General features: G+C 36.6%; 1 protein-coding gene across 1 annotated transcript in view; it reads left to right on the top strand.

The window, feature by feature from the left end:
- The window catches only part of ZNRF2 (zinc and ring finger 2), a 91,552-nt gene that overhangs the window by 43,863 nt on the left and 22,675 nt on the right, over positions 1–25,014 (top strand). Inside the window, exon 2 of the mRNA XM_086396454.1 lies at positions 12,345–12,440. Within this exon, the coding sequence (XP_086252580.1) occupies positions 12,345–12,440 (96 nt within the window). The remainder of the gene's footprint in view (positions 1–12,344; positions 12,441–25,014) is intronic.

Genomic DNA, 25,014 nt, shown 5'->3' on the forward strand with positions numbered 1-25,014 from the left:
TCATGCCCGACTCTTAGCAACCCCATGGACTGCAGCCCACCGGGCTCCTCTGTCCATGGGATTTTCCAGGCCAGAGTACTGGAGTGGGGTGCCATCGCCTTCTCCAACGATTGTTTTATACCTATTCAGTTAAATGATAACGTGTAGTGTGCTACCTTGTGTGTGTGTAAAACACCACAGCTTTTTTTGGTTAATCTCTTGGTTGAGTCTTGAGTCTTTGAACTTTTGAGGATATGAATTTCTGGAGTCCTACTCCCCCCCCCCCCCCACCCCTTTTTAAGAGTTCTGAAGACATCTTTCCCATCCTTCCCCACACGTAAAATGTGTGTATTATTCTGTGGATAATTCTGAGACCAGTGTTATTTCTGCCATCCCCCCCCTTAATTGTAGACATGTTTTCTGTCTAGATATTCACTAGGATACTTGGTAATTTTGTTCTGATCTTTTGATCAAGTCTCTTTGAGAGAACCGGTTAGCCCCTTGTTTTCCATATGTTTCATCTTTTTTTCAAATTACTGTCATCTGTTATGTTTTTCATACGTCTGCTTTCCATGTCAGTGATGTCACTGCTAGCTATTTCTGTCTCATTCTGATTCTTCTGATAGTGGTTATCGTTACAGGTTTATTATTTAGTTCATGAACTATGACAGCTGTTTTTTGAGTTAATTTTCTAAGTTGTCTAATTCATAGGCCTTTTTATTGTTTTTGTTTTCCTTAAATAGATTTCAGTGGTTAGGTCCTGTAATAAATTCTTTATTATTCATCAAACAGTGGGGCCAATTCTAGTTGTCCCTGTTGTAAGTGAAGACAGTATGGGGATTGGGGTAGGGTAGAGTGGGGGACTGGCAGAGGAAGAGATCTGAGGCAGCCTATAGCTTCAGCTAAGTTCCTGTGGAAACCTTTTCACTTGGCTTATATGTTCTATGCTCTTCTTCCTTTAAAATAGTTTTAAAAATTAAACTAATGTAAGATATATGTATATTTCGAAAATACAGAATACATCTAGTCCTACAATAAAAATAATTGGTTTCTTGCCTCAGCCTCCCCCAACTCCCAGTTTTTATATTTTGGGGGACGGCTGTTTTCAACACCTGTAGGTGTTGCTTGTAAAATTTACTTTGGTTGGTTATAAAGACTACTATTTTTCTTACTACATATTACTAAGTAGTAAATATTACTATTGGTAAGAAATGTACCTGTATTCCTGTTTTTAATTTATTTTAAATGCTAGCTGTCAACCGCTTGTCACGGAAGGTGAGGATTTTCACATCACCTGTCTTTATTTTTATGCTTCCACCTTTTGAATGTCTTTTTAAATGACAATTTGCTTGACTTGATACTCATTGTTTCTGACTGTGGATTGAATTTCTTTTTATGTATTTTGTTTCATAATGAATAATTGCCTCATCTATTTGCTTACTTCATTTTTTAAGGTCCTATCAGTTTTTCCCAAACTTGCCCGAAGAATTATAGAACTGTCTAAGTACAGTACTGTTTCCACATGATTGAACACATCAAGGAGCCTCATCAGTTCACTCCCTGCCCCTCCCTCCTCCCCTACATTTCCCTCTCTCCAGTCCCTCCCCTCCCCTCCTTCCCCTTCCGTGTCCTCTGCCTCCCGCCCCCCCCTTCTCCCCCTTCTTGACCAGCTACAGAACTATGCAAGGAGTTCCCTTCACCTTTCTCCTATGAGAGAGCTTGTTGCCTTGATCTTGGTGTCTTTCTCATTTTCCTCTTCTGTGTATTCCCTTATTTTAGTGGAGCATATGTGCTAAAAGTTTCTTAACAATGCACATAGGAAGGAAAGGTTTTGATGGTTTTTTTTAAATCAGGGAAATATGTTTTTGTCAATCTAGTATGAGTATGTGTAGTTTTTGTATACAGTCTAAGTGAAATAATTTTCTTTTAGAATTTGAAGTTATTGCTTCACATGTGTTTTTTCAAGTGTTGCTGTTGAGAACACTAGCGCCATTCTGATTCTGAAAAGTGGACTAGACTCTCCAAAAATACTAGTTTCATGAAAGACAGAGTGTAGAAGTCTGGGAGGCTGTTTCAGATATTTTATATTGATCGTTTTTCATTTTAAAAACTTGCATTTATTCTCTTTCCCTAGTGCTCTGTTATTTCGTGGTAATATAATTTGGTATGGCTCTTTTTTTTCATTTGTTGTATGGGTACATTCTTTTGGTCTGGTATACTCAAACTTCAGTTTGGGAAATTATGTCTTTGACAGTTTCTTTCCCTTTTTTCAATTGTATTTCTAGCTGATTAGATGTTAGGCCACCTTGGATCAATCTTTTGATTTTATTTACTCTCCTGTTTGACTTTTGGTTTTACTTCCTGGGAGATTAAAAAAATATGTGTAAAGTAATGGTTAAGAATTAGGCTCTGGATCCAGAAGGCCTGTTTGAACTCATTGCCAATTTCTAACTGATCTTATGTAAGTTAATTACCTTTTGTCTTTTTTATTTGTAAAATAGGATTAATACTAGTGCCTAACTCAACGATGTAAGGATAAATAAGTTGCTGAGATGCTTAGATCATTTCTTGTTATATAGTAAATGTTATTGTTATTAACAGTTGGCATCATTATTACCTCAAAGTTAATACTTTAACCATCTATTTGAATTCTTAGTTTCTGCCAGAAATTTCAATTTTCCAGAGCTTTTGTTTGCTTCTCTGTTCCTAGTTTATATATAGCCTCCTGTTCTTGTTTCATGGATGCAGTATCATCTTGAATTACTGGGACAATTGAGGAAATTTGGAAAAAAATTCCAGTATGTAAGATGTACACCCAAACAATATGTAGAAACACAATTAAATAGATAAAGCAAAAATAGAAATCTTTTAATTATAAGGTTTGGGTGGGGGGATCAGTAATGCCGAAGTTTGTTTTCTACATTGATTGTATTATCAGAGTTCCCTTTCTATTAGTTTTGGTGTACATCTCGTTAGAGGCTTTTCCTAAATTTCCTTGTTGTTGTTCAGCCACCAAGTCGTATCCAACTCTCATGACACCCACAGTATGTCATATCAGGGAGCACAGATGTCAGCTTGCCCTTGTGTTGGTGATACTAAGTTTGGACTTTTAAGCTAATGTCAGCCAGTTTCTCCATTTTAAAAATACCTTTTAATCTTTGTTAAGTAAGTGATTTCAGTTGATATTTCAGAATGTGTAATTATCCATCTGTAATTTTGAATTTTTTAAAATTTAAAATATTATAATTTATTATATCATGCATTTTGATGTTTAGCTTGTCTGGATTTGACCAGGAGAAGCCCTTTCAAAGTGGCTTCTGTGCCTTTTTGTGTCTGTTTCTGAACTCTTCCTTAATCTGGAACAAGATATTCGAGGTTCACTATTTCTTGGTGCCCCAGACTTAAAACCAGCCATTTCTTCAAGGATCTCTGGTTCCTTTTTTGGGAGGGGGAGGGGGGAAGATATTTAAAAACCCAAGATCTGGGAGTAGGTCCTTTTTGCTACTGAGTGTCATTGATTCTAGGCTCTTTTAGAGAACTGAGCTAAATAAGTTTGTGTGTATATTTTTGTTTGTATCTGTTTATATACATTGAGTTCATTTGTTTTCATTTATATTTGCCTTTGAGCTTCCCTGATGGCTCAGACATCTTGGAATGTGAAGTCAAGTGGGCCTTAGAAAACATCACTACAAACAAAGCTAGTGGAGGTGATGGAATTCCAGTTGAGCTATTTCAGATCCTGAAAGATGATGCTGTGAAAGTGCTGCACTCAATATGCCAGCAAATTTGGAAAACTCAGCAGTGGCCACAGGACTGGAAAAGGTCAGTATTCATTCCAGTCCTAAAGAAAGGCAATGCCAAAGAATGCTTAAAGTACCGCACAATTGAACTCATCTCACACGCTAGTAAAGTAGTGCTCAAAATTCTCCAAGCCAGGCTTCAGCAATACGTGAACCGTGAACTTCCAGATGTTCAAGCTGGTTTTAGAAAAGGCAGAGGAACCAGATATCAAATTGCCAACATCCGCTGGATCATGGAAAAAGCAAGAGAGTTCCAGAAAAACATTGATTTCTGCTTTATTGACTATGCCAAAGCCTTTGACTGTGTGGATCACAATAAACTGTGGAAAACTCTGAAAGAGATGGAAATACCAGACCACCTGACCGGCCTCTTGAGAAACCGGTATGCAGGTCAGGAAGCAACACTTAGAACTGGACATGGAACAACACTCTGGTTCCAAATAGGAAAAGGAGTATGTCAAGGCAGTATATTGTCAGCCTGCTTATTTAACTTATATGCAGAGTACATCATGAGAAACGCTGGGCTGGAAGAAGCACAAGCTGGAATCAAGATTGCCAGGAGAAATATCAATAACAGATATGCAGATGACACCACCCTTATGGCAGAAAGTGAAGAGGAACTAAAGAGCCTCTTGATGAAAGTGAAAGAGGAGAGTGAAAAGGTTGGCTTAAAGCTCAACATTCAGAAAACGAAGATCATGGCATCTGGTCCCATCACTTCATGGGAAATAGATGGGGAAACAGTGGAAACAGTGTCAGACTTTATTTTTGGGGCTCCAAAATCACTGCACATGGTGATTGCATGATTGCATGAAATTAAAAGACGCTTACTCCTTGGAAGGAAAGTTATGACCAACCTAGATAGCATATTCAAAAGCAGAGACATTACTTTGCCAACAAAGGTCCGTCTAGTCAAGGCTGTGGTTTCTCCAGTGGTCACGTATGGATGTGAGAGTTGGACTGTGAAGAAAGCTGAGCGCCGAAAAATTGATGCTTTTGAACTGTGGTGTTGGAGAAGACTCTTGAGAGTCCCTTGGACTGCAAGGAGATCCAACCAGTCCTTTCTAAAGGAGATCAGTCCTGGGTGTTCATTAGAAGGACTGATGCTAAAGCTGAAACTCCAGTACTTTGGCCACCTCATGCAAAGAGTTGACTCTGATGCTGGGAGGGTTTGGGGGCAGGAGGGGAAGAGGACGGAAGAGGATGAGATGGCTGGATGGTATCACAGACTCGATGGACATGAGTCTGAGTGAACTCCGGGAGTTGGTGATGGACAGGGAGGCCTGGCGTGCTGCTGGGGTCGCAAAGAGTCGGATATGACTGAGCGACTGAACTGAACTGATGGCTCAGAACGTAAAGAATCTGCCTGCAGTGCAGGAGACACACCCTGATCCCTGGGTTGGGAAAATCCCCTAGAGAAGGAAATGGCTACCACTTCAGTATTCTTGCTTGGGAAATCCAATGGACAGTGGAATCTGGCAGGTTACAGCCCATGGGATCACGAAAATTCGGAAGCAGCTGAGTGACTAACACACAGACATACACACATTTACTTTTACTAGAGACTTTTCCCTAATCCTTGTTTGTTTTTAATCTTTAAATACTTGTTATTAACATTGTTTAAAAGTCTAAAACTTTATTAAAAGGTGGACCCAGGAGTACCTCCTTCTTTGAGTTTTTCTTTCACTACATTCTCATTTACCACCTGTAGGTAACGTGTATAAACTTTAATTTGAAATTTATCCTTCCTTGTATTTCTTTTTGCAGATACACACATACATGTGTATTCTTATTTACTCTTTCTTACACAGTAATGAGTATAACATATGCCTGCTTTTCCACATTGTTTTTTCCATTTAATTTAGCTTGGACATCTCTTGATATCAGTTTATAGAGGTTCTCATTTTTAAAAAATATTTGCATAGCTGTTCCATTGCATAGATGTGTAAATGCGTAATTGTTTATTTACCAAATCTTTTATGTGTTTCCAATATTAGGCTGTTTCAGAGTGTCACAGTAAATTACTGTGTGTGTTTTAATTAAAAGATAAATATTATCTCTTTAGGTTCTACGATGAGTAAGCTAGGATCAGTAGATGGGCTTCCTGTTTGGAGTCTCAAGCGGTTGCAGTTGGAAATTGAGATTGGAGTCATCTGAAAGTCCAAGTGACTCAACATCTAAGGAAACTCACTTAGTATGCCTGGCGATTGATATTGGTTGTTAATTCTGAGCCCAGCTTGGGTTGTCAGCTGAAGTACCTACCATGACTCCTCTGTGTGCCTGGTACTTCCAGAGCATGTCACCTGGGTTCTGAAAAGAAATGTCCCCAAAGTGAACATTCTAAAAGGCTCAAATGGAATCTGCTAGACTTCTTAAGGTTTATCTCAGAAATCCCAGAGCATCAGTTATGTATTCCATTGATCAAGTTATTAAGGCTGACTCATACTCACGGGGAGGAGAATTGGACTCCTTAATGTGAGGAACAGGATGCATGAAATTGATAGCAGCTATTCTTGGAGATTATATACCATAGTCCACTTAAAACTCAGCATTCAGAAAACTAAAATCATGGCATCCGGTCCCATCACTTCATAGCAGATAGATAGGGAAACAATGGAAACAGTGACAGACTTTGTTTTCTTGGGCTCTAAAATCACTGCAGATGGTGACTGCAGCCGTGAAATTAAAAGACGCTTGCTCCTTAGAAGAAAAGCTATGAGAAACCTAGACAGCATATTAAAAAGCGGAGACATTACTTTGCTGACAAAGGTCCCTCTAGTCAAAGCTATGGTTTTTCCAGTAGTCATGTAGAGACGTGCGAGTTGGACTAGAAAGAAAGCTGGGCACTGAAGAATTGATGCTTTTGAACTGTGGTGTTGGAGAAGACTCTTGAGAGTCCCTTGGACTGCAAGGAGATCAAGCCAGTCCATCCTAAAGGAAATCAGTCCTGAATATTCATTAGAAGGACTGATGTTGAAGCTGAAGCTCCAATACTTTGGTTACCTGATGCGAAGAGCCAGTTCATTAGAAAAGACCCTGATGCTGGGAAAGATTGAAGGCAGGAGGAGAAGGGGACAACAGGGGATGAGATGGTTGGATGGCATCATCGACTCAGTGGATATGAGTTTGAGCAAGCTCTGGGAGTTGGTGGTGGACAGGGAAGCGTGGTGTGCTGCAGTCCATGGGGTTCCAAAGAGTTGGACACGACTGAGCAACTGAACAACAACAGTCTTGTTATCTAAGTCAGGTCCAGTTATAGTTGAAGCTTTTCAGGTGCAGTTCCTCCAGTATGGCACCTTGATAACAGTTTCCCTTGATCTAAAGACGTTTTCTGAGATCTTTATTTCTCCATATGGCTTTGAGTTACTGTCCAGTATCTTCTCATTTCCGCTTGTAGGACTCGGTTGAGCATATCCGGTAGGGCATGCCAGTGATAACAAACTCCTTCAGCTTTTGTTTATTTGGGAATTTCATTTCTCCCTCACTTTTGAAGAAGTTTTGCTGTATATAAGATTTTTTTTGGCTGAGGTGGGTCTCAGTTGCGGCATGTGGGATCCACTTCCCTAACTACGGATCAAACACTCATGGGGGTGTGGAGTCTTAGCCACTGGACCACCTGAGAAGTCTGTGAATATAAGATTCTTAGTTAATGGTTTTTTCCTTTCTCCACCTGCCAGCTGCTTTCTGGAATCCAAGTTTATCATGAGTAATCTGCTTATAATCATATTGAGGATCCCTGTTTTCAATAATTTTTCTTTGTCTTTTGAAAATTTGATTATAATATGACCTAGTTGGCCTCATCTTACATGGAGAATGTTGAGTGTCTCACATGTTTATATTCGTGTCTTTCATCAAATTTGGGAAGATTTCAGCCATTATTCAAATATTTTATCTACTCCCTTCTCTCTCCTTCTGGAACTCCCAAATGTATCTTTTGGTCTGCTTGTTGATGTCTCACAGGTCTCATACCCTGTTCACTTTTTTCGGTCTGTTTTACTTTTCTGCTCCTAAGACATGATAACTTCATTGTCCTATCCTCACACTCACTGTTTTCTTTCATCTTCTTGTTCAAATCTGCCTTTGAATCCCTCTAGCGAGTTTTTCCGGAGAAGGCAATGGCAACCCCCTCCAGTACTCTTGCCTGGAAAATCCCATGGGCGGAGGAGCCTGGTGGGCTGCTGTCTGTGGGGTCACACAGACTCGGACACGACTGACCAAAAGACCATGGGAAGATGGCAAAGTAGAATGCACTCAGGGAATCTACCTCCCCACCTAGGCAAAAACTGAATGGGTGGAATTTGTTTGAAGGAACTGTTTTGGAAGTCTGCAGTCTACTGAAGGCTTGCAACTTCCAGGGGAAGGAAGGCTTGGACAATACACTGTGGTTAATTTCAGCTCTTAGCACAGAGGCAGTTGCCCTTCCCCTCCATTCCCAGCCAGAGGGCAGGCAGTGGTGCACTTGTTCCTGGCAAAATCTGATTTTCAGAGTTACCACATTAGATTTAAATGTTCAGTTTTCAGGAAGGAAAAAAAAAAGTTATACAAATGAACAGGGCCATTCAAAGGGGGGGGGGGGAAATCAGCAGAAACTGTCCCTGAAAAAGACCTGATGGCAGATATACTAAGAAATAAACCTTTAAAATGCCTGTCTTATATGCTATTATACATGAGGGGGGTTCAGGATGGTGAACATGTGTACGCCCGTGGCGGATTCATGTTGATGTGCGGCAGAACCAATACAATATTGTAAAGTAATTAGCCTCCAATTAAAATAAATAAATTTTAAATTAAATAATTAAAATGCCTGTCTTAGAGATGCTCAATAAAGGTGTAGAAAGTTAAGAAAATGACAAATGAGCAGAATATCAATAGAGAACAAATAAAAACCAACAAAAAATTCTGGAGCTGAAAAGTATGTCTGTCTTATCAGCTCAGTCATGTCCAACTCTTTGAGACCCCACAGACTGTATGCAGCCCACTAGGTTCCTCTGTCCATAGGATTCTCCAGGCAAGAATACTGGAGTGAGTTGCCATTTCCTTCTCCAGCGGACCTTCCCGACTCAGTTCTTCTGCATCGCGGGCAGATTCTTTACCATCTAAGCCACCAGGACTGAAAAGTATAATAACTGAAATGAAAAACTCGCTGCTGCTAAGTCACTGCAGTCGTGTCCAACTCTCTGTGACCCCATAGACGGCAGCCCACCAGGCTCCCCCATCCCTGGGATTCTCCAGGCAAGAACACTGGAGTAGGTTGCCATTTCCTTCTCCAATGCCTGAAAGTGAAAAGTGAAAGTGAAGTCACTCAGTCATGTCCAACTCTTCGCAACCCCATGGACTGCAGCCCACCAGGCTCCTCCGTCCATGGCGTTTTCCAGGCAAGAGTACTGGAATGGGGTGCCATTGCAAGTCTTACATTTAAAGCTTCCAAACAGCTTTTCAGGTTTTCTTCTCATATACCTAACACAATACCAAAAAAAAAAAATGCACAGTTAAAACACAGCAGAAACAATTTCAAAAGGCTGATGAAATATAACTTATCACAAAAGGATAATATCCTTAATATACAAAGAACTCTTTAAAAATGAGGATAACCAAACACCTGTTAGAAAAATGGGCAAAAATGTTCGACATCTCACCAGAAAGAAAGATTAGCAACCAACCCTTAAACAAATGAAAAACTGAACAGTGTCAGAATGTAAGAAGCGCTTTCCTCTCGAGAAGTTCTGTTTATTTCTTTACTCTCATTTTAGTGGACTTGGGAGGGAGGAGAGAAATATGTGTTTAATTCACTGTTTTCTAATTAAAAATCCAGGTGGTTCTTTGTACATACTGTTTTCTCTCCTTGGGCTTTGTATCTCTACACTGATATCATGACTCATCCCAGACAGGCAAGAACACAAAAGACTGGCACTCATTCTTGGAGAGGCTGTGGAGAAACAGGCACTTTCACACATTGCTGGTAGGAGTACTAAACTGTACAACCTCTACAGAGGGTAATTTCAGAATATCTAAGTAGATACATGTGTAATCTCCTCATGACACATGTAATCTACTAATCCTGCAATCCCATTTCTAGGATCTCTCCCTGAGGGTATACCAGCCAAAACACCAAAAAACACATGCAGCAGCAACCTTATCAACAGACAAGGATCTTGATGTTTCATCTGTGGAATTTCTGATTTAAGAGAAGAAGCTACCAATTTTTTTGGTAGAGATAGAGAAAAGGAGATTTGTAGGAAGGGCCCTTTTCTGTACATAGATATTTATTTATTTATTCCCTTGTTTTCTTTCCTTCTCCTTGCTGTACCTGGTGTCCTCAAGCCAATCTGTTTTGGGTCTTTTTTTCTCCTGTAGTGAACTCTTATTCTTCTACTCTCATTGCGAAGCTGTATTTGCTTGGCTACACGACATGGGTTGGAGACTTGGGAATTTCTTTTATTCTGTTAATTAGTCCATTATTTTAACCTCATGGTTAACCTCATCACTGGCATGGAAAGTTATTGGAGGTATAGGTTCTTGAGTTTTTTGAGAATTATGTAGTGAGAATTGGCTTCTGCAGACACTTAGTATGTCTGTTTTCTCAGTCCTGTCAATTCCACCCATCTGTTCATCTGCTGTCTCCTTTCAAGTTCCTTACCTTATTTTGTTATATTTATTTTCAATTTAGTGGGTTTTAGGCGAAGGAGAAAGAAACACATAGTTTATTGTATTTAACTAGAAATACGGTAGTCCTCTGTACAGAGTTTTTTTCCTTAGGCTCTACTTTGTGGGCAGCTGGATGGCTCCCAGAGGTTCATGGTTGTGCACTTTTGTTTGATAATTTAAAGTTCATGTGTCAGTATGCATATGATTTTGATCAGTAGTTAGAAAATTAAGTAGTTAAAAAAATTTTTTTTAATGTCCTGTTTAATTTCAAGAGAAGGATGTTTTTGCAATTCTAAGAAAAAGATTACTAATGGTCCTGGAAATAGGAATGCTGCTTGATAGTCTCTTTGTCTTCTCCCTGTTTGATGCATGTTTTGCCACGTTGATGCAGTAGCTAGTATTTGTGTCAGAATTGTTTGAGGGTTGTAGCTGTTTTTGTAGTTTAATTTTAGATTGATCCTCTTTTGCTTTTTTTGGTGGTTTTTAAGAAGTGGGAACTAAATATACCTTTGTTCCTTTCTCTTGAAATGTATTTAATCAATGTGAAAAACTGCTCAGAAACACGTATTTCATTTAGGAAGTTGAGTACGTGGATTAAGTACGCAGGCCAAAACCTTTTCCGATTCAACAGAGCTCTGCATGAGGTATGACTCTACTCTGTCTTGAGTTGCAGTGGGTTTCATGTCAAGATGAAAGGAGAAGAGTGTCTATCAGAGCACACGTATACTAGAAGTAGAAAGCTACCACAATCTGGGTCAGCTTTTAGGGACTTTTTTTTCTTTCCCACCACTCTTGTTGTTTCTCACAGCACTTTGCTCCTCTCTGCACATCTGCTCTAAGATCTCCATGTGAGCTGTTTTCCTGTGCTTGCTGATAGCTTTTCTCCTATAAGTTCAGCCTACACATGACCCAGAATAGATACCCCACCGCAGTCTCTTAACTTCATGTACCCTTTTTGCTTCAGCTGTCTACAGCTGACCCATGACCCTCTTGCTGTTTCTTAGTCATATTTTCAAGAAAAACGAATTGGCTTAGGCCATCTTTTTGTGCCACTTCTGATTAGTCGTTCCTCACCAGACTATAAATGGACTTTATCAGCTCACTGCTTATGCAGGTTGGAAATGTTGGAGGAAAGAGCAGTAAGTAGGTCTACAGGGAAACAGCAAGGACCCATGAATGAACAGTTACCCTTGGTAAATGAGGGAGCAGGATAGAGCTGAATTCATAACATATTCCCTCCTTCAGTCTACCAGTTTATTTTTAATAGAGTACTGCTGGCAAGTACTTAGTGCAAATTGAATATTGTAGGAAACTAATATTTGTGTCAAAATTGACTAAGAAATCTGACATTTGGTGCTATTTTCTGTTTGCCTTGTGACTTGTGGTATGGCAATAAGTGCAATATAGTAGGAGTCAGGAGTCTTAGATTCTAGACCTGGTTTTACTGTTCCACAAAAGGCTTCACTTTCTTCATCAGATAAAATTTTAAAAGGTCAGTGGAATAGAATAGTTTGTAAGGTACTATCTATCTATAAAACCTTGCAACTCAAATTGTACTGTACCAAGCTGGGAAAGGTACTGTCAGGAAAGAGGGTCAGAATACAAAGCTATTATAACAAAATGGTAAGTTCAGATTAATGAAAAAATAAATGAAAATGATTGGACCCATACATTAGAAGAGGATATGAGAGTTTTGTAGTGAATCAGATTTTCTTCATTGAAATTGGATGGTGTTCATAAACTGATTTAAGTCAGACACTAATAGTCACAAACTCTTTTCCCAACTTAAGTTGCGCATAGGTAGTGTATCAATGTACATGTAATACTGAAGTTTGAAATGCTTTTTCTTCCTTGCCTTTTTAAAGAGCAAGGCTGGATATTTAAAATTGTTAAGTTACATGGATTTCTTTTATTTTTTAGGATTTAAGTGCCCTGTATGCTCAAAATTTGTACCCTCAGATGAAATGGATTTACATCTTGTGATGTGTTTAACAAAGCCAAGAATAACCTATAATGGTAAGTCCAGTGCTTTAAAATGATACTTTAAATTATCATGGTAATTATATTTCATAAAATGTATTATGAATTTCATGTTTCAGGTAGAAGTTAAAAGGCCAGGAGGGACTGGCTCTGAGCCCTGAGCTAACTGATACCCTGATTAGGTCTGGTACTTGGGCCATGCCATTCTTACCTGACCACAATCTCCAGATATTCAAAACCATAGGAGAAATTTTCAGTGTAGTCTTAGTACATTTTGAAGTAGACTTGGGGAAAAAAAAGAGTAGTTTATTTGTGACTTCAGATGAATAGAGTGAAATAAAGGGAAAATGAGAGCTTTTTTCAAAATTTTATTGAAAAAAAGAGAGACTGCAAAATCCGTGGAGAAATTTTAGATTTTTCAAATGTAAAATTTGGTTTGAAATAGAATGAGTAAGAAGAGTACCAGTAAACAGTGAAGCCAGTTGAAAGACTGACTCATTGATTAGCAAATGGTTTTTGAGTACCTGTCACCTGTAAGGCATATAGTGTTAGAAACTTTGGATATACCAGTAAATAAAACAGATGGATCCTACAGCATAGGATCAACCAAAGGTTAATCAGTGTAGTAACACTTTGTCAGTAATCTGAGATTTGTCCTCAGATTATAGAAACTTGTAGGAGTACAATTTAATATTGAAATGAACATGTTATTTTGAGTAGCTTTTTTGCAAAGTGATTTAGGAATGTCTCTCTTGACAAGGTAGTGCTTCAGCCCCGCTCTTATAGTAGTAATTGAACACTTTCCCCCATTTTCCAGTGAATAAATAAAAATAGCTTTTAGCATTTTCTTTGAATAGTATATGTACCTGTTGATTATATATAAATCTTTTTGCATTAGGAAATTGAGTTGGCTACTTTGCATAATCTAATTGAAATTTAGTTACTTAAGAAACAAAAGACAGGTTCAAAATTTGAGATAAAATTGATTTGGCTTGTTTCTCATACTTTATTATCTTATTCTCCTCCATAATTATTATGTTTATTATAAGTGTTTTTAAAATGAATATCCTTAAATGTTAAGACTCTCGCCTTGAATTTTAAAAGACAAGTGTATTTCCTTTTACCATATAATATATTTGCACATAATCTTAGTATTCTGTTTATTTTATGTGCAGTATATCTGGATTTAATCTTCTTACGTGTTGATATTTGGCAGTTTTTAATTTCCTGGTTGAGCTGTGCCTGGTCATTAAAGTGTTCTAATAGATCACTTATTTGGTGGCTTAAAGAGCAGTATATAACCTTCTGTTTGGGGATACCTTGATCCAAGAATAGAGGTTTTAAATATTTGACAGTATTCCAGTTTAGACATTAGTAAACTTAATAGAAAAAGTGAAGTTTCAGCCACTTTTAAGAAGAGCTACCTACTGTAAGGTAGGTAGGCCTGAAAATTTTTAAATTGTTAATTATATATGGGTATCTATAGACATTCACAACAGGAAACAAAAACAGCTTCTTTATAAACATGTGTGATTCTTGAATTTTTAAAATGTGGACAGTGGTGAACTATGAGTGAGAAGGAAGAACTGTGACTGACTGGTTTAGGTTAGATAAGGTAGCAGATTGGTAATGTGCTCTCCCCTCACGCGCTGTGGCACTTCTAAGGCAAAGGTCTGTAGGGGAAGGAAAAAATGATCCCCTTACCCTTGAGTTCTTGGCTGAGACCTCTGTAATAAAAGACGGATTAATACGAGGAAAACAAAAGTTTATTAACATGTATACCTCCTGGGTTCATAGAAGGTATTCCTGGGAGAATGAGATCTCCAGGGTGGCTTATAATATGGGCTTAATAGCATCTTCAGCTACAGACAAAGAAGAAAGTGAGGATGGGGAGGACAGTTGTGGAGGATTACCAGGAAAATCACGATAAAGAGGTTTGTTATGCAGGTATAAGTTAGTGCCATCTCCTTCTCTTGTTTTAAGCTTTTGTGCTTTAGAGCCCTCCTTCTTTTCCTGGAACTGAGGAAATATCCTGGCAAATGAAGAGTTCCTCTGCTCAATCTTATGTAACAGCCTAAATGGGAAAAGAATTTGAAAATGCTTCTTGTTTTGTGTAGTAATTTTAAAATTTAGCATGTATTTACTTTATAAATAAGATGATGGATCAGAAGTGGTCATACAAGAAACAGTCTTATCTAGTTAGCAAAATTGTATACCTATTTTATGTGGCACTAAATTCAGTTTTCTTGCCCTTCTTTTAGCATATAGCTGCTCAAAAGCAGTACCAGTTTGCAATTAAAGTGTTATGACCCCTAAAAAAAAAAAAAAAAATAAAGTGTTATGAAGAACAACAATACTTAGTACAAACTGTAATCTTTACGTTCAGCTTGCTGAGTTCAGATCTCTGCTTTATTACTTAATTCCAGTGTGAAATCTTGGTTTTGATTTTCTCTCCTGTAAACTTAGGACTGGAAGTAGCGCCTGTCTTCACAGAGTTACTGCGAAAATCATACATACTTCTTTGTAGGTTTTGTAGTGAGTGTTAAGGAAACAAGAACTGTTGTTATTTTATTACCTTTGACTTTAAGAGGTAAAGATATAGTGGATACCATATTTAATGTGCTGACAAGTCTAAATTTCTTTTGATATTTTAAAAGCTCATAGTAACTTAATTCCAAATTAGATGTCTAAAAGTCTTGCATAGCAATAGTAGTTCCTATAATATATGGAGAAGCAAGGGGATAATTAGAGTACTACCTGTTCTCACCTGATGTGATAAATTTACAACTGCAATTCAAGGAAAGAAATACTTTTTCTGCTTTCTATAAGGAATATGGTGGCCTGCATAGCTGAAATCTGAGGTCTAAAGCTGATGATAGGCAGTTTGCTTACTCTTTGAAGAAGCAGAAATCCTTTCATATTCAGTACAGAAATAAAATATTGTAAAAAACTAATTATAAATGGATGTGTGTTTCTGTTACCTTTTTATCTTAGGGCCTATTATAAAAGAAGATATGTAGAATAGAAGTTGAAATTAAAATACATATTTCAGTGAGAAGGAAGTTCTGTAGATCTCTAAAGCATAAAGTAGGTTTCAGATTTCTGTTTCTGATTTCTTCAGTAAAATTTGAGAAGGAAAATTACATCTTTTTTTTTATTTATAGATTTTGTTTTTACTTATAGATCTTATTTTGTTTCATGATTTTATAAATCATTGTCTTGCCTTTTTGTGTGTTCTTATCATATCACTTTTATAACATTGATTTTTAAAAAATTAATCCAGCATTCAAGGTAAGCCTTCCTGAATCATAAGAAATCTGAAGAAACAAAACAGAGACAATGAAAAGACTTTTCTTGGAGTGCAAGAAAACCGAGTAAACCTATAGAGCTGTCCTCAGAGGGAAAGGTTTTTCCTCTGGTTACAGTTCTTTGGTTAGAGTGTAGTATTGGCAAACTCATTTTAAACAAATTTCAATGCAAATTTATACAATGCATTTCTAAATTTGTCTCATTTTTATGTTTCTTCTATATTGGAGCAAAGATACGAATCAGCTCACGTCTATCAACAGTTTTGCCATTTCAGAATTATTTTATATGTGTATAAATTGGTCTGATATTAATAAGATTTGGAGAGAAATGGAGGATGTACTTGTAAATAACAACTAGGTAGGTATAGTTTGGGGCAACAGAATGACAAGAAAATTGTAGGTGAAAAGATAAATTAGGGCTGAATAATGAAGTTTTTAAATAAATTACGTGTAATTATTTGTATTCATGTGCAAAAATATTTGTAAGGAAAATAATTTCTTTAAAGACCAGTTGGAAGAATGGTATGGTATTTCATGTAGGAAATGGTCAGATGATTGTTACGTAGAGAAAGAGATGAAGAAAGAATGAATTGAGTTCAGTGATTGCTAGAAATGGGGAAGGAGGAGCCACGGGCGACTTGAGGATTGGCTCTGGAGGACTCAAATTGGAGTAAAAAGGCTGTAAAAGTACCTAGCTGCTGTCAACATTGTTGATCTTTGCAAAATGTGAAAATTGTGAATTTTTTTTTTTTTTTAGAATTTTTCCAAAATGAGTAAGGGGTTAAGGTCATTGAATATTTTAAGGTAACAAAACAATAAAAATATTCTAGTCTCACTCCTTTGGTATCTAAATATTTATGATATTTGTGATTTGCTTGATTTCTTCCATTTTTTGCTAGATAGACTTTGGGATCTCCAGGCTTCTTGACCTCTCAGTACCTCATAGGTTATTGTTACTTAGGATTCTTTTTATCTTAATCCCTTTAAACTGTACTTCTTGCTATTCAGTTCTTAGACCTTTCCTTGTAATGCTTTTTGGTGTGAGAGATCTTTTTACAGCTGAAAAATCTTTGACACCCAGTACCCAAATTTTGGTTTCTAAATACCATTCTCATGTAAAAAGAAAACAGGATTCCTTGGAGAAATGGCTGATTCCAGGGCTGGAGCAGCGAAAGAAAAACCTGGAGATACTGTATTATTTGAATGCAAGGAAGTGCTCCAAAATCAGGAAAGATGAAGGACACAGGAGGAGCAAACCTGAATGAGCTCCCCGTAAACAATTTGAGCAACAGAATTATTACAGCAAGGAGATGGTGGTTTAGTCATTAAGTCGTGTCTGCCTCTTGTGACGGCTTGGACTGTAGCCCTTCAGGCTCCTGTGTCCATGGATTTTTCCAGGCAGTAATCCTGGAGTGGGTTGCCATTTCCTTCTCCGGGGGATCTTCCCAACCCAGGGATCGAAGTTGGGTTTTCTGCATTGCAGGGTGGATTCTTCATCAACTGATCCACCAGGGAAGCCCTGTAGCGTGGTATTGGATTATAACTCAATGTAAAGAGTAATTATATCTGGTTCCACCAATCAATCAGTAAATTAATACAGAAAAGTAGAAGTTTAACCTGGATATTAATTCTAAGAGACAGACCATATATTTCTTTAAAAAAATTTTTTTTAAGATTTTTAACATTCTCATTTGTGGTTATTTAAAATAATATTTTTCCAAAAGTTTTTAATGGTCCATATGTGCTCTCTGATTTTAAGTATCCCCAGGACACACTAAAATGTATAATGGCACACATATAATTTGAAATACCTAATCTTAGTTTATTATTATCATTATAGTAGTGGATGAAAGGGGTTTTTAGGTGGATGAGAGCTACTATTATAAGCCCCAGCAACAAAAAACTTTATAATTTTCTCTTCCTTAGGGAAAACATGAGTTAATTTTGTTAGGTTTCATATTGTGACATTTTCATAGTGAAGGACTCCTATTGTGAAGTCTTACTTTCTAGTTTCATTTTATGTTAGTTATATACAGAATACAGATGAGTGACTATAGGACAGCCTCTTACTTATTATTATTCATTATTCATTAACATAAGACTGAACTGGACTCGACATGTTTTATACTTTATTAAATCTTACTAAGGAAAAGTTCACGGTCTTCCTCAGTGCTATATTTTTTTAAGATGGTCAGTTTACCTATTAAGGGACATGCTTTGTCTCTTACATTTGATTCACTGAGAACCTATACTTCAGTGTTAAACTTGCTAAATTTTTGCCTAGTATTTTATAGTTTTGCTACTGTTGTGGATGAGATTTGCTTACTATTTGAATATCAAATTGTTTTTGCTGGTTATAAGAGAAGCTAGGTTTTAGGGAAGTCTTTGGGTTTTCTAGATTTATGACATATCTGCAAATGGAGATACTATTTTCAAGCATTTATGCACATTTGTTGCTTCTTTGTATTCCTGCATTAGTTTGAAGCTTAAAAATGATGCTGATAATAATGGTGCCAGTGGACATGCCTGTCTTATGTGTCTTTAGTGTTTCATTGTTTCATAGATGCTGGCTAAGAGTTATGGTTAATCATCTTCATTGTATATATGTCATTCTCATTTCATTCTCTTTTACTTAAGGCAAAAAACAGCCTAATTTTATTAAATGCTTTGTTCCTTTATTTGTTGATAAATTACATTGGTAGATTTTATAATCTTTCAATTGAATTGTGTTGATTTCTAATATTAACTGGATTTAACTGTTTGATCATAGATAATTCTTATAAAGCAATGTTACCAAGTTTGTGCTAACTAAAGATTATGCTAATGAGTGGGAAAGCTTTCCATCTTTGCTCTGGAATAATTTGAAAAACCCTGGAAGGACTATTATTTTCATATCATATATAATTTGACTGCAAAACCATCTAGCCCCCCCACCTTTTGAAATCTTTGACAGTCCTTATAACTTCCCTAATTATTAGTATATTCATGTTCTTCAATGTCCTTAGTCAATTATGGAAATTTGTATTTTGTTAGAAAATATTTTTCTTATGAATTTCCTAATTAATTGCCACAATATTGCATTGCATATAATATTTTCTTACAAATATTATAATTTTTATTTTTTGTTATATTGGACTTTTCATTCTAATGTTGTATATTTTTGTACTTTTGAACCTTAGGCTATTGGAAAGAGCTTATATTTAGTTTGTATTTTCAAAAAAGCTTCTTTAGAATTGTAAATAAAGCTAATAATAAGTACTGTGGACTGGATAAAGCTACTTTCTTTTCAGTTTTTTAATTTTAATAAAAGTATTTTAGAAATAGAAATATTTTTCTTACAAGAGGCTTCAATTGTATCTGAGGTTTTAATATGTATCTGAGAACAAAATGCTTCTTTAGTTTGAAGATAAATTTTTTTTTATGACAGGAGGAGTATGTGTGATAGGAAGTCATTCTGATCTTGTTATTAGAGAATGCTGCCCATAATAACTATGTTTTTAATAACTATGTGACCACATACATCATTGATCTCTATAAATCATGAATATAAGAGAAGCATATATGTTCTCTGTAGAATAAAAAATTTACTTATATTATTCTTTTTAAAACATGTATGCATATACTTCCAGTAAACTGAGTTTGGTTGTATTATTGAAATACTCTGTATTCTTGCCTACGTTTGGTTTACATAGTCTGACAAATTTGGAAAGAGTTTATTAGTGTCCCCTCTGTGGCCATAGTTTCATTAATTTTTTTCTTACAATGTTATAAGTTCCTTTTGGTGATAGTTGCCTGCAGCAATCTTTTTCTGGCTTTATGTATTTCATAATACGTTGTTTACACAAATATTATGGCTTATTTTCCTTTTCCGTTGAATCTTTTTACGTTATAAAGCATACTTCTCTCTATTCTGCTTTCTCTAATGTTATTTGACTTAGGCTTACCAGAAACTGTGCAGAGTCTTAGATTTTTACCTTGTTTTTATTGTTCAGTCAGAGTCATGTCCAGCTCTTTGTGAACTCATGAACTACAGCACACCAGGCTTCTCTGTCCTTCAGTGTTTCCAGGAGTTTGCTTAAATTCATGTCCATTGAGTCGGTGATGCCATCCAACCATCTCATCCTCTGTAGCCCCCTTCTCCTCCTGTCCTCAGTCAGGACCTTTTCAGAATCAGGGTCTTTTCCAGTGAGGTGGCTCTTCGCATCAGGTGGCCATAGTATTACAGGTTCAATATCTGTCCTTCCAGTGAATATTCAGGGTTGATTTCTTTTAGGATTGACTGGTTTGAACTTCTTGCTGTCCAAGGGTCTCTCAAGAGTCTTCTCCAACACCACAGTTTGAAAGCATCAATTCTTCGGTGCTCAGTCTTCCTTATGGTCCAACTCTCACATCTGTACATGACTACTGGGAAAACCATAGCTTTGACTATATGTACCTTTTGTCAGCAAAGTAATGTCTCTGCTTTGTAATATGCTGTCTAGGTTTATCATAGTTTTTTTTCCAAGGAGTAGGCCTCTTTTAATTTCATGGCTGCAGTACACCCTCAACAATGATTTTGGAGCCCTAGAAAATAAAATCTGTCACTGTTTCCACTTTTCCCCACCTATGTGCCATGAAGTGATGAGGCTGGATGCCATGACCTTCTTTTTTTGAATGTTGCATTTTAAGCTAGCTTTTCCCCTCTCCTCTTTCACCTTCATCAAGAGGCTCTTTAGTTCCTCCTCACTTTCTGCCATTAGAATGGTATCATCTGTATATCTGAGATTATTGATATTTCTCCTGGTAATTTTGATTCCAGTTTGTACTTCATCCAGCCCAGGATTTCTCATGATGTACTCTGCATATAAGTTAAATATGCAGGGTGATAGTATACAGCCTTGACGTACTCCTTTGCTAATTTTGAACCATTCTGTTGTTCATGTCTGATTGTAACTGATGCTTCTTGACCTGCATACAGGTTTCTCAGGAGGCAGGTAAAAATGTGGTCCAGTATTCCCATCTCTTGAAGAATTTTCCACAGTTTGTTGTGATCCACACAGTCAAGGGCTTTAACATAGTGAAGCAGAGATTGATGTGTTTTTGGCATTCCCTTGCTTTTTCTGTGATACAGCAGATGTTGACAATTTGATCTCTGGTTCCTCTGCCTTTTGTAAATCCAGCTTGTTCATCAGGAAGTTCTTGGTTCTCATGCTGAAACCTAGCTTGAAGGATTTTGGACATAACCTTGCTAGTATGTGAAATGAGCTTTATTGTATGGTAGTTGGAGCATTCTTTGGCATTGCCTTTCTTTGGGATTGGAATGAGAACTGACCTTTTCCAGTCCTGTGGCCACTGTTGGGTTTTCCAAATTTGCTGGCATATTGCATGCAGCACTTTAACAGCATAATCTTTTAGGATTTGAATTAGCTCAACTGGAATTCCATCACTTCTACTAGCTTTGTTTGTAGTAATGCTCCCTAAGGCCCACTTGACTTCACACTCCAGGATATCTGACTCAAGGTGAGGGACCACTCCATTGTGATTATCTGGGTGTGGGTAAACTATAAAAATCTTAATTTTTTTGTATAGTTCTTCTGTGTATTCTTTCTACCTCTTTATATCTTCTGCTTCTGTTAGGTCCTTGCCATTTCTGTCCTTTATTGTGCCTATCTTTGCATGAAATGTTCCCTTGGCATCTCAGTTTTCTTTAGTCTTTCCAATTCTATTATTAATACCTCTATTTCTTTGCATTGTTCACTTAAGAAGGCTTTCTTATCTTCTTTATTGTTGTCTGAAACTGCATTCAGTTTGGTATATCTTCCCATTTCTCCATTCCCTTTCTCTCATATTCTTTTCTCAACTATTTGTAAAGCTTCCTCAGACAACCACTTTGCCTTCCTGTATTTCTTTTTCTTAAGGATAGTTTTGGTCACTGCCTCCTGTACAGTATTATGAACTTTCATCCATAGTTCTTCAGGCACTCAGACCTGATCCCTTGAATCTACTTTTCACCTTCACTGTATAATCATAAGGGATTAGGTTTAGGTCATACCTGAATGGCCTAGTGGTTTTCCTTACTTTCTTCAATTTGAGTCTGAATTTGGCAATAAGGAGCTCATGATCTGAGCCACAGTCAGCTCCTGGTTTTATTTTTGCTGACTGTGTGGAGCTTCTCCATCAGTCTAATTTCCATATTGACCATCTGATGTCCATGTTTAGAGCTGTCTCTTGTGTTGTTAGAAGAGGGTGTTTGCTATGACTAGTGCATTTGCTTGGCAAAACTCTGTTAGACTTTGCTTGTCTTCATTTTGTACTTCAAGGCCAAACTTGCCTGTTAACTCCAGGTGTCTTTTGACTTCCTACTTTTGGATTCCAATCACTATGATGAAAAAGACATCTTCTTTTTTGGTGTTCTAAAAGTTCTTGTAGGTCTTCATAGAACTGTTCTCCTTCACCTTTTTCGGCATTAGTGGTCGGGGCATAGATTTGGATTACTGTGATGTTGAAAAGTTTGTTTTGGAAATGAGCTGAGATCATTCTGTTGTTTTTGAGATTTCACTCAAGTACTGTATTTTGTACTTGTTTTTTTTTTTTTTTTTTTTTTACTGTCAGAGCTACTCCATTTCTTCCATACGATTTTTGCCCACAATAGTAGATACAATGGTCATCTGAATTAAATTTGCCCATTCCTGTCCATTTTAGTTCACGGATTCCTGAAGTGTTGATGTTAACTCTTTACATCCCCTGCTTGACCACATCCAATTTACCTTAATTCATGGACCTAACATTCCAGGTTCCTATGCACAGTCACAGAAAGCTCGCCAAAATGATCGCATGGATCACAGTCTTGTGTAATTCAGTAAAACTATGAGCCATACCATGCAGGGCCACCCAGGATGGATGGGTCATGATGGAGAGTTCTGACAAAATGTGGTCCCCTGGAGTAGGGAATGGCAAACCACTTCAGTATTCTTGCCTCAAGAACCCCATAAACAGTACGAAAAGGCAAAAAGATTTGACACTGGAAGATGAGTCCCCCAGGTCAGTAGGTGTCCAATATGTTATTGGGAAAAAGTGGAGAAACACCTCCAGAAAAGAATAAAGAGCCTGGGCCAAAGTGGAAGTGATACTCAGTTGTGGATGTGTCTGGTGGTGAAAGTAAAGTCCACTGCTGTAAAGATCAGTATTTCTTATACATTAATATTTCCGATAATACTTCTAGTACTTTATTTTAATGCTGGAGTATATTTGCTAGTATATGAGATATTGAAGAAGTTGTTACTTTTAAAAAATTTGTTCAAATATTCTATGTTTTGGGTGAATACCCTCTTGGATCAAAAGTTACTGAGTATTTTAAAATTCCCATGGTAAGGGCTTTTTCCCTGTAGTTTTGTTACTTGTTTTCTAGTTTTACTATATTGTGATCAGAGGATATTATCTTTACTGTTTCTTTTAGTTTATTAAGATTTTCTTTTTGTTGTTTAATATGCAGTCATTTGGGGGAAGTGTTTTGTATTTGTATTCAGTTTGAAAGGTCTTTTATATCCATCTTTTTCTTACTCTCTTTGTCATGGACTGAAGTGAGTTAAAGTCCTCTGCTGCTAGTATTTCTATTTCTGTCTGTTTTGTCTGTGCTTTTATGCTTTATGAATGCTAGTGCTATGTCTGTTATTCCTAACTAGAATAACTCTGTGCCATTTCACCTTTTACTGCTATAATGGTCCTTTGTCTCTTTTCACGCTTTTCTCATTATGTCCAACCTTGTCTGATGTTAAGATTGTAATTCTTTTTTTCTTTTAGTTTGTATTTGCCTGGTAAATGTTTTCTTGTCCTGTTACTTTCAACTTTTATCTTTTTGTTTTGAATATGCTTCATGTATACAGTGCAGGGTTAATTTCAGTCAGGATCTAATCTTTCCTTTTATTGTGTTGGTTTATTTCATTTACATGTATTAATAGGCTAGTTTTAGTTCTGTCATTATAATTTTATATACTTTGTTTTTCTGGCTCTTTAAAAATGTTTCACCAAATGGCCAGTTTTTCTTTGTTTCATATGCTTCTTCTTTTACTTAGGAAGAACCATTTTTCTCTTTTTAGAGAGTACTTTCATAAATATAATTGTATAAGTATTTTTTAGATACTTTTAGACACTTTATTTCTTTTTATGAGCAATGATGAAATTAAATATATTTCCTTTCTCCTTTCTTACCTCCATATCCCAATTTTAATTATCTCTTTATCTTAATCTTTAAACTAATAAATATATTTATATATTTATTACTTCTGTATTAATTTAATTATATATTAAATACTTATTTGCCTTGTCCACTTCAAATGATACTTTTTTGTACCCAATTATTAGACAATAATTAACTTTTAATTTTTAGGTATATAATTTGTATATCATAATTCCCACATTTGTTTTAATCTTGTAGTTAAGTAGATTCACTTCTCGGTGCCAGTCCTTTTGCTTAAGCTTTTCCAGACATGTCTTGATTAGTTGAGGTTTATCCTCATATAAATCCTTTGAGAAGTCATGGGAAACAGTTCACTAGACTTCTTGTTTAACATTGCTTATCTGTGTTGTTTTTAAGTAACAGTTCAACTAGATATAAAATCTTTGGGTTATGCTTCCTTTACTTGAGGATATTATAAACATTCTTCCAGCCTTATAGTGTAAAGTGCTACTCTGGAGAAATCTAAGACCAACCCGATTTCACCTCTTTTTTAGAGTTGACATTCTTTTTACCAAGGTGCCTAAAGAATTCCACTTTTTATGACAAAAATACAGTAGAGTATATATTAAATAGCACTGATTTTTCATGATTAGTTCTTTCTAGGATTCAGTATGCCCTTAAGTATATAGACCTAGATCTAGTTTTGTTTCTGTGATGTTTTCTTGAGTTTTATTTTTTACTATAGGTATGTGATGGGATCTCCTTTTTTTGTCTCCCATAGGTAATTATTAAAGCTCTTTTCATTTCCAGTTTATTCTCACTTTTGTCCCCTTGTGGTCCTGTGATATCAGGAACGTCGTTTTTTTCTTGTGCTCCATTTTTTTCTAGTTTCAACTTCATTTTGTGGTAGGTTTTTCCCTCTTTTTCATCTTCACTCCTCAACTGTTATATCTTGACATGTGTTCTAGGACAGTTGTTTCCCTATCTTTCCCTGTTTTTTTTTTTTTTTTTAATTTATGGTAAATAAGTTGATTTTTTTGAAGCTAGATAAATATTATATGATGTACCGTTCAGCACACATACGTTTACATTATAGCTGGTGGTTCTTCCTTGTCTTCTCTGGATTGGTCGAGTTCCTTCCCTTTCT

The sequence above is a fragment of the Bos grunniens genome, chromosome 4 (assembly GCF_055505025.1).
Source record: "Bos grunniens cultivar Pamir isolate PY7600 chromosome 4, Bosgru_T2T1.0, whole genome shotgun sequence".
Classification (NCBI taxonomy): Eukaryota; Metazoa; Chordata; class Mammalia; order Artiodactyla; family Bovidae; genus Bos; species Bos grunniens.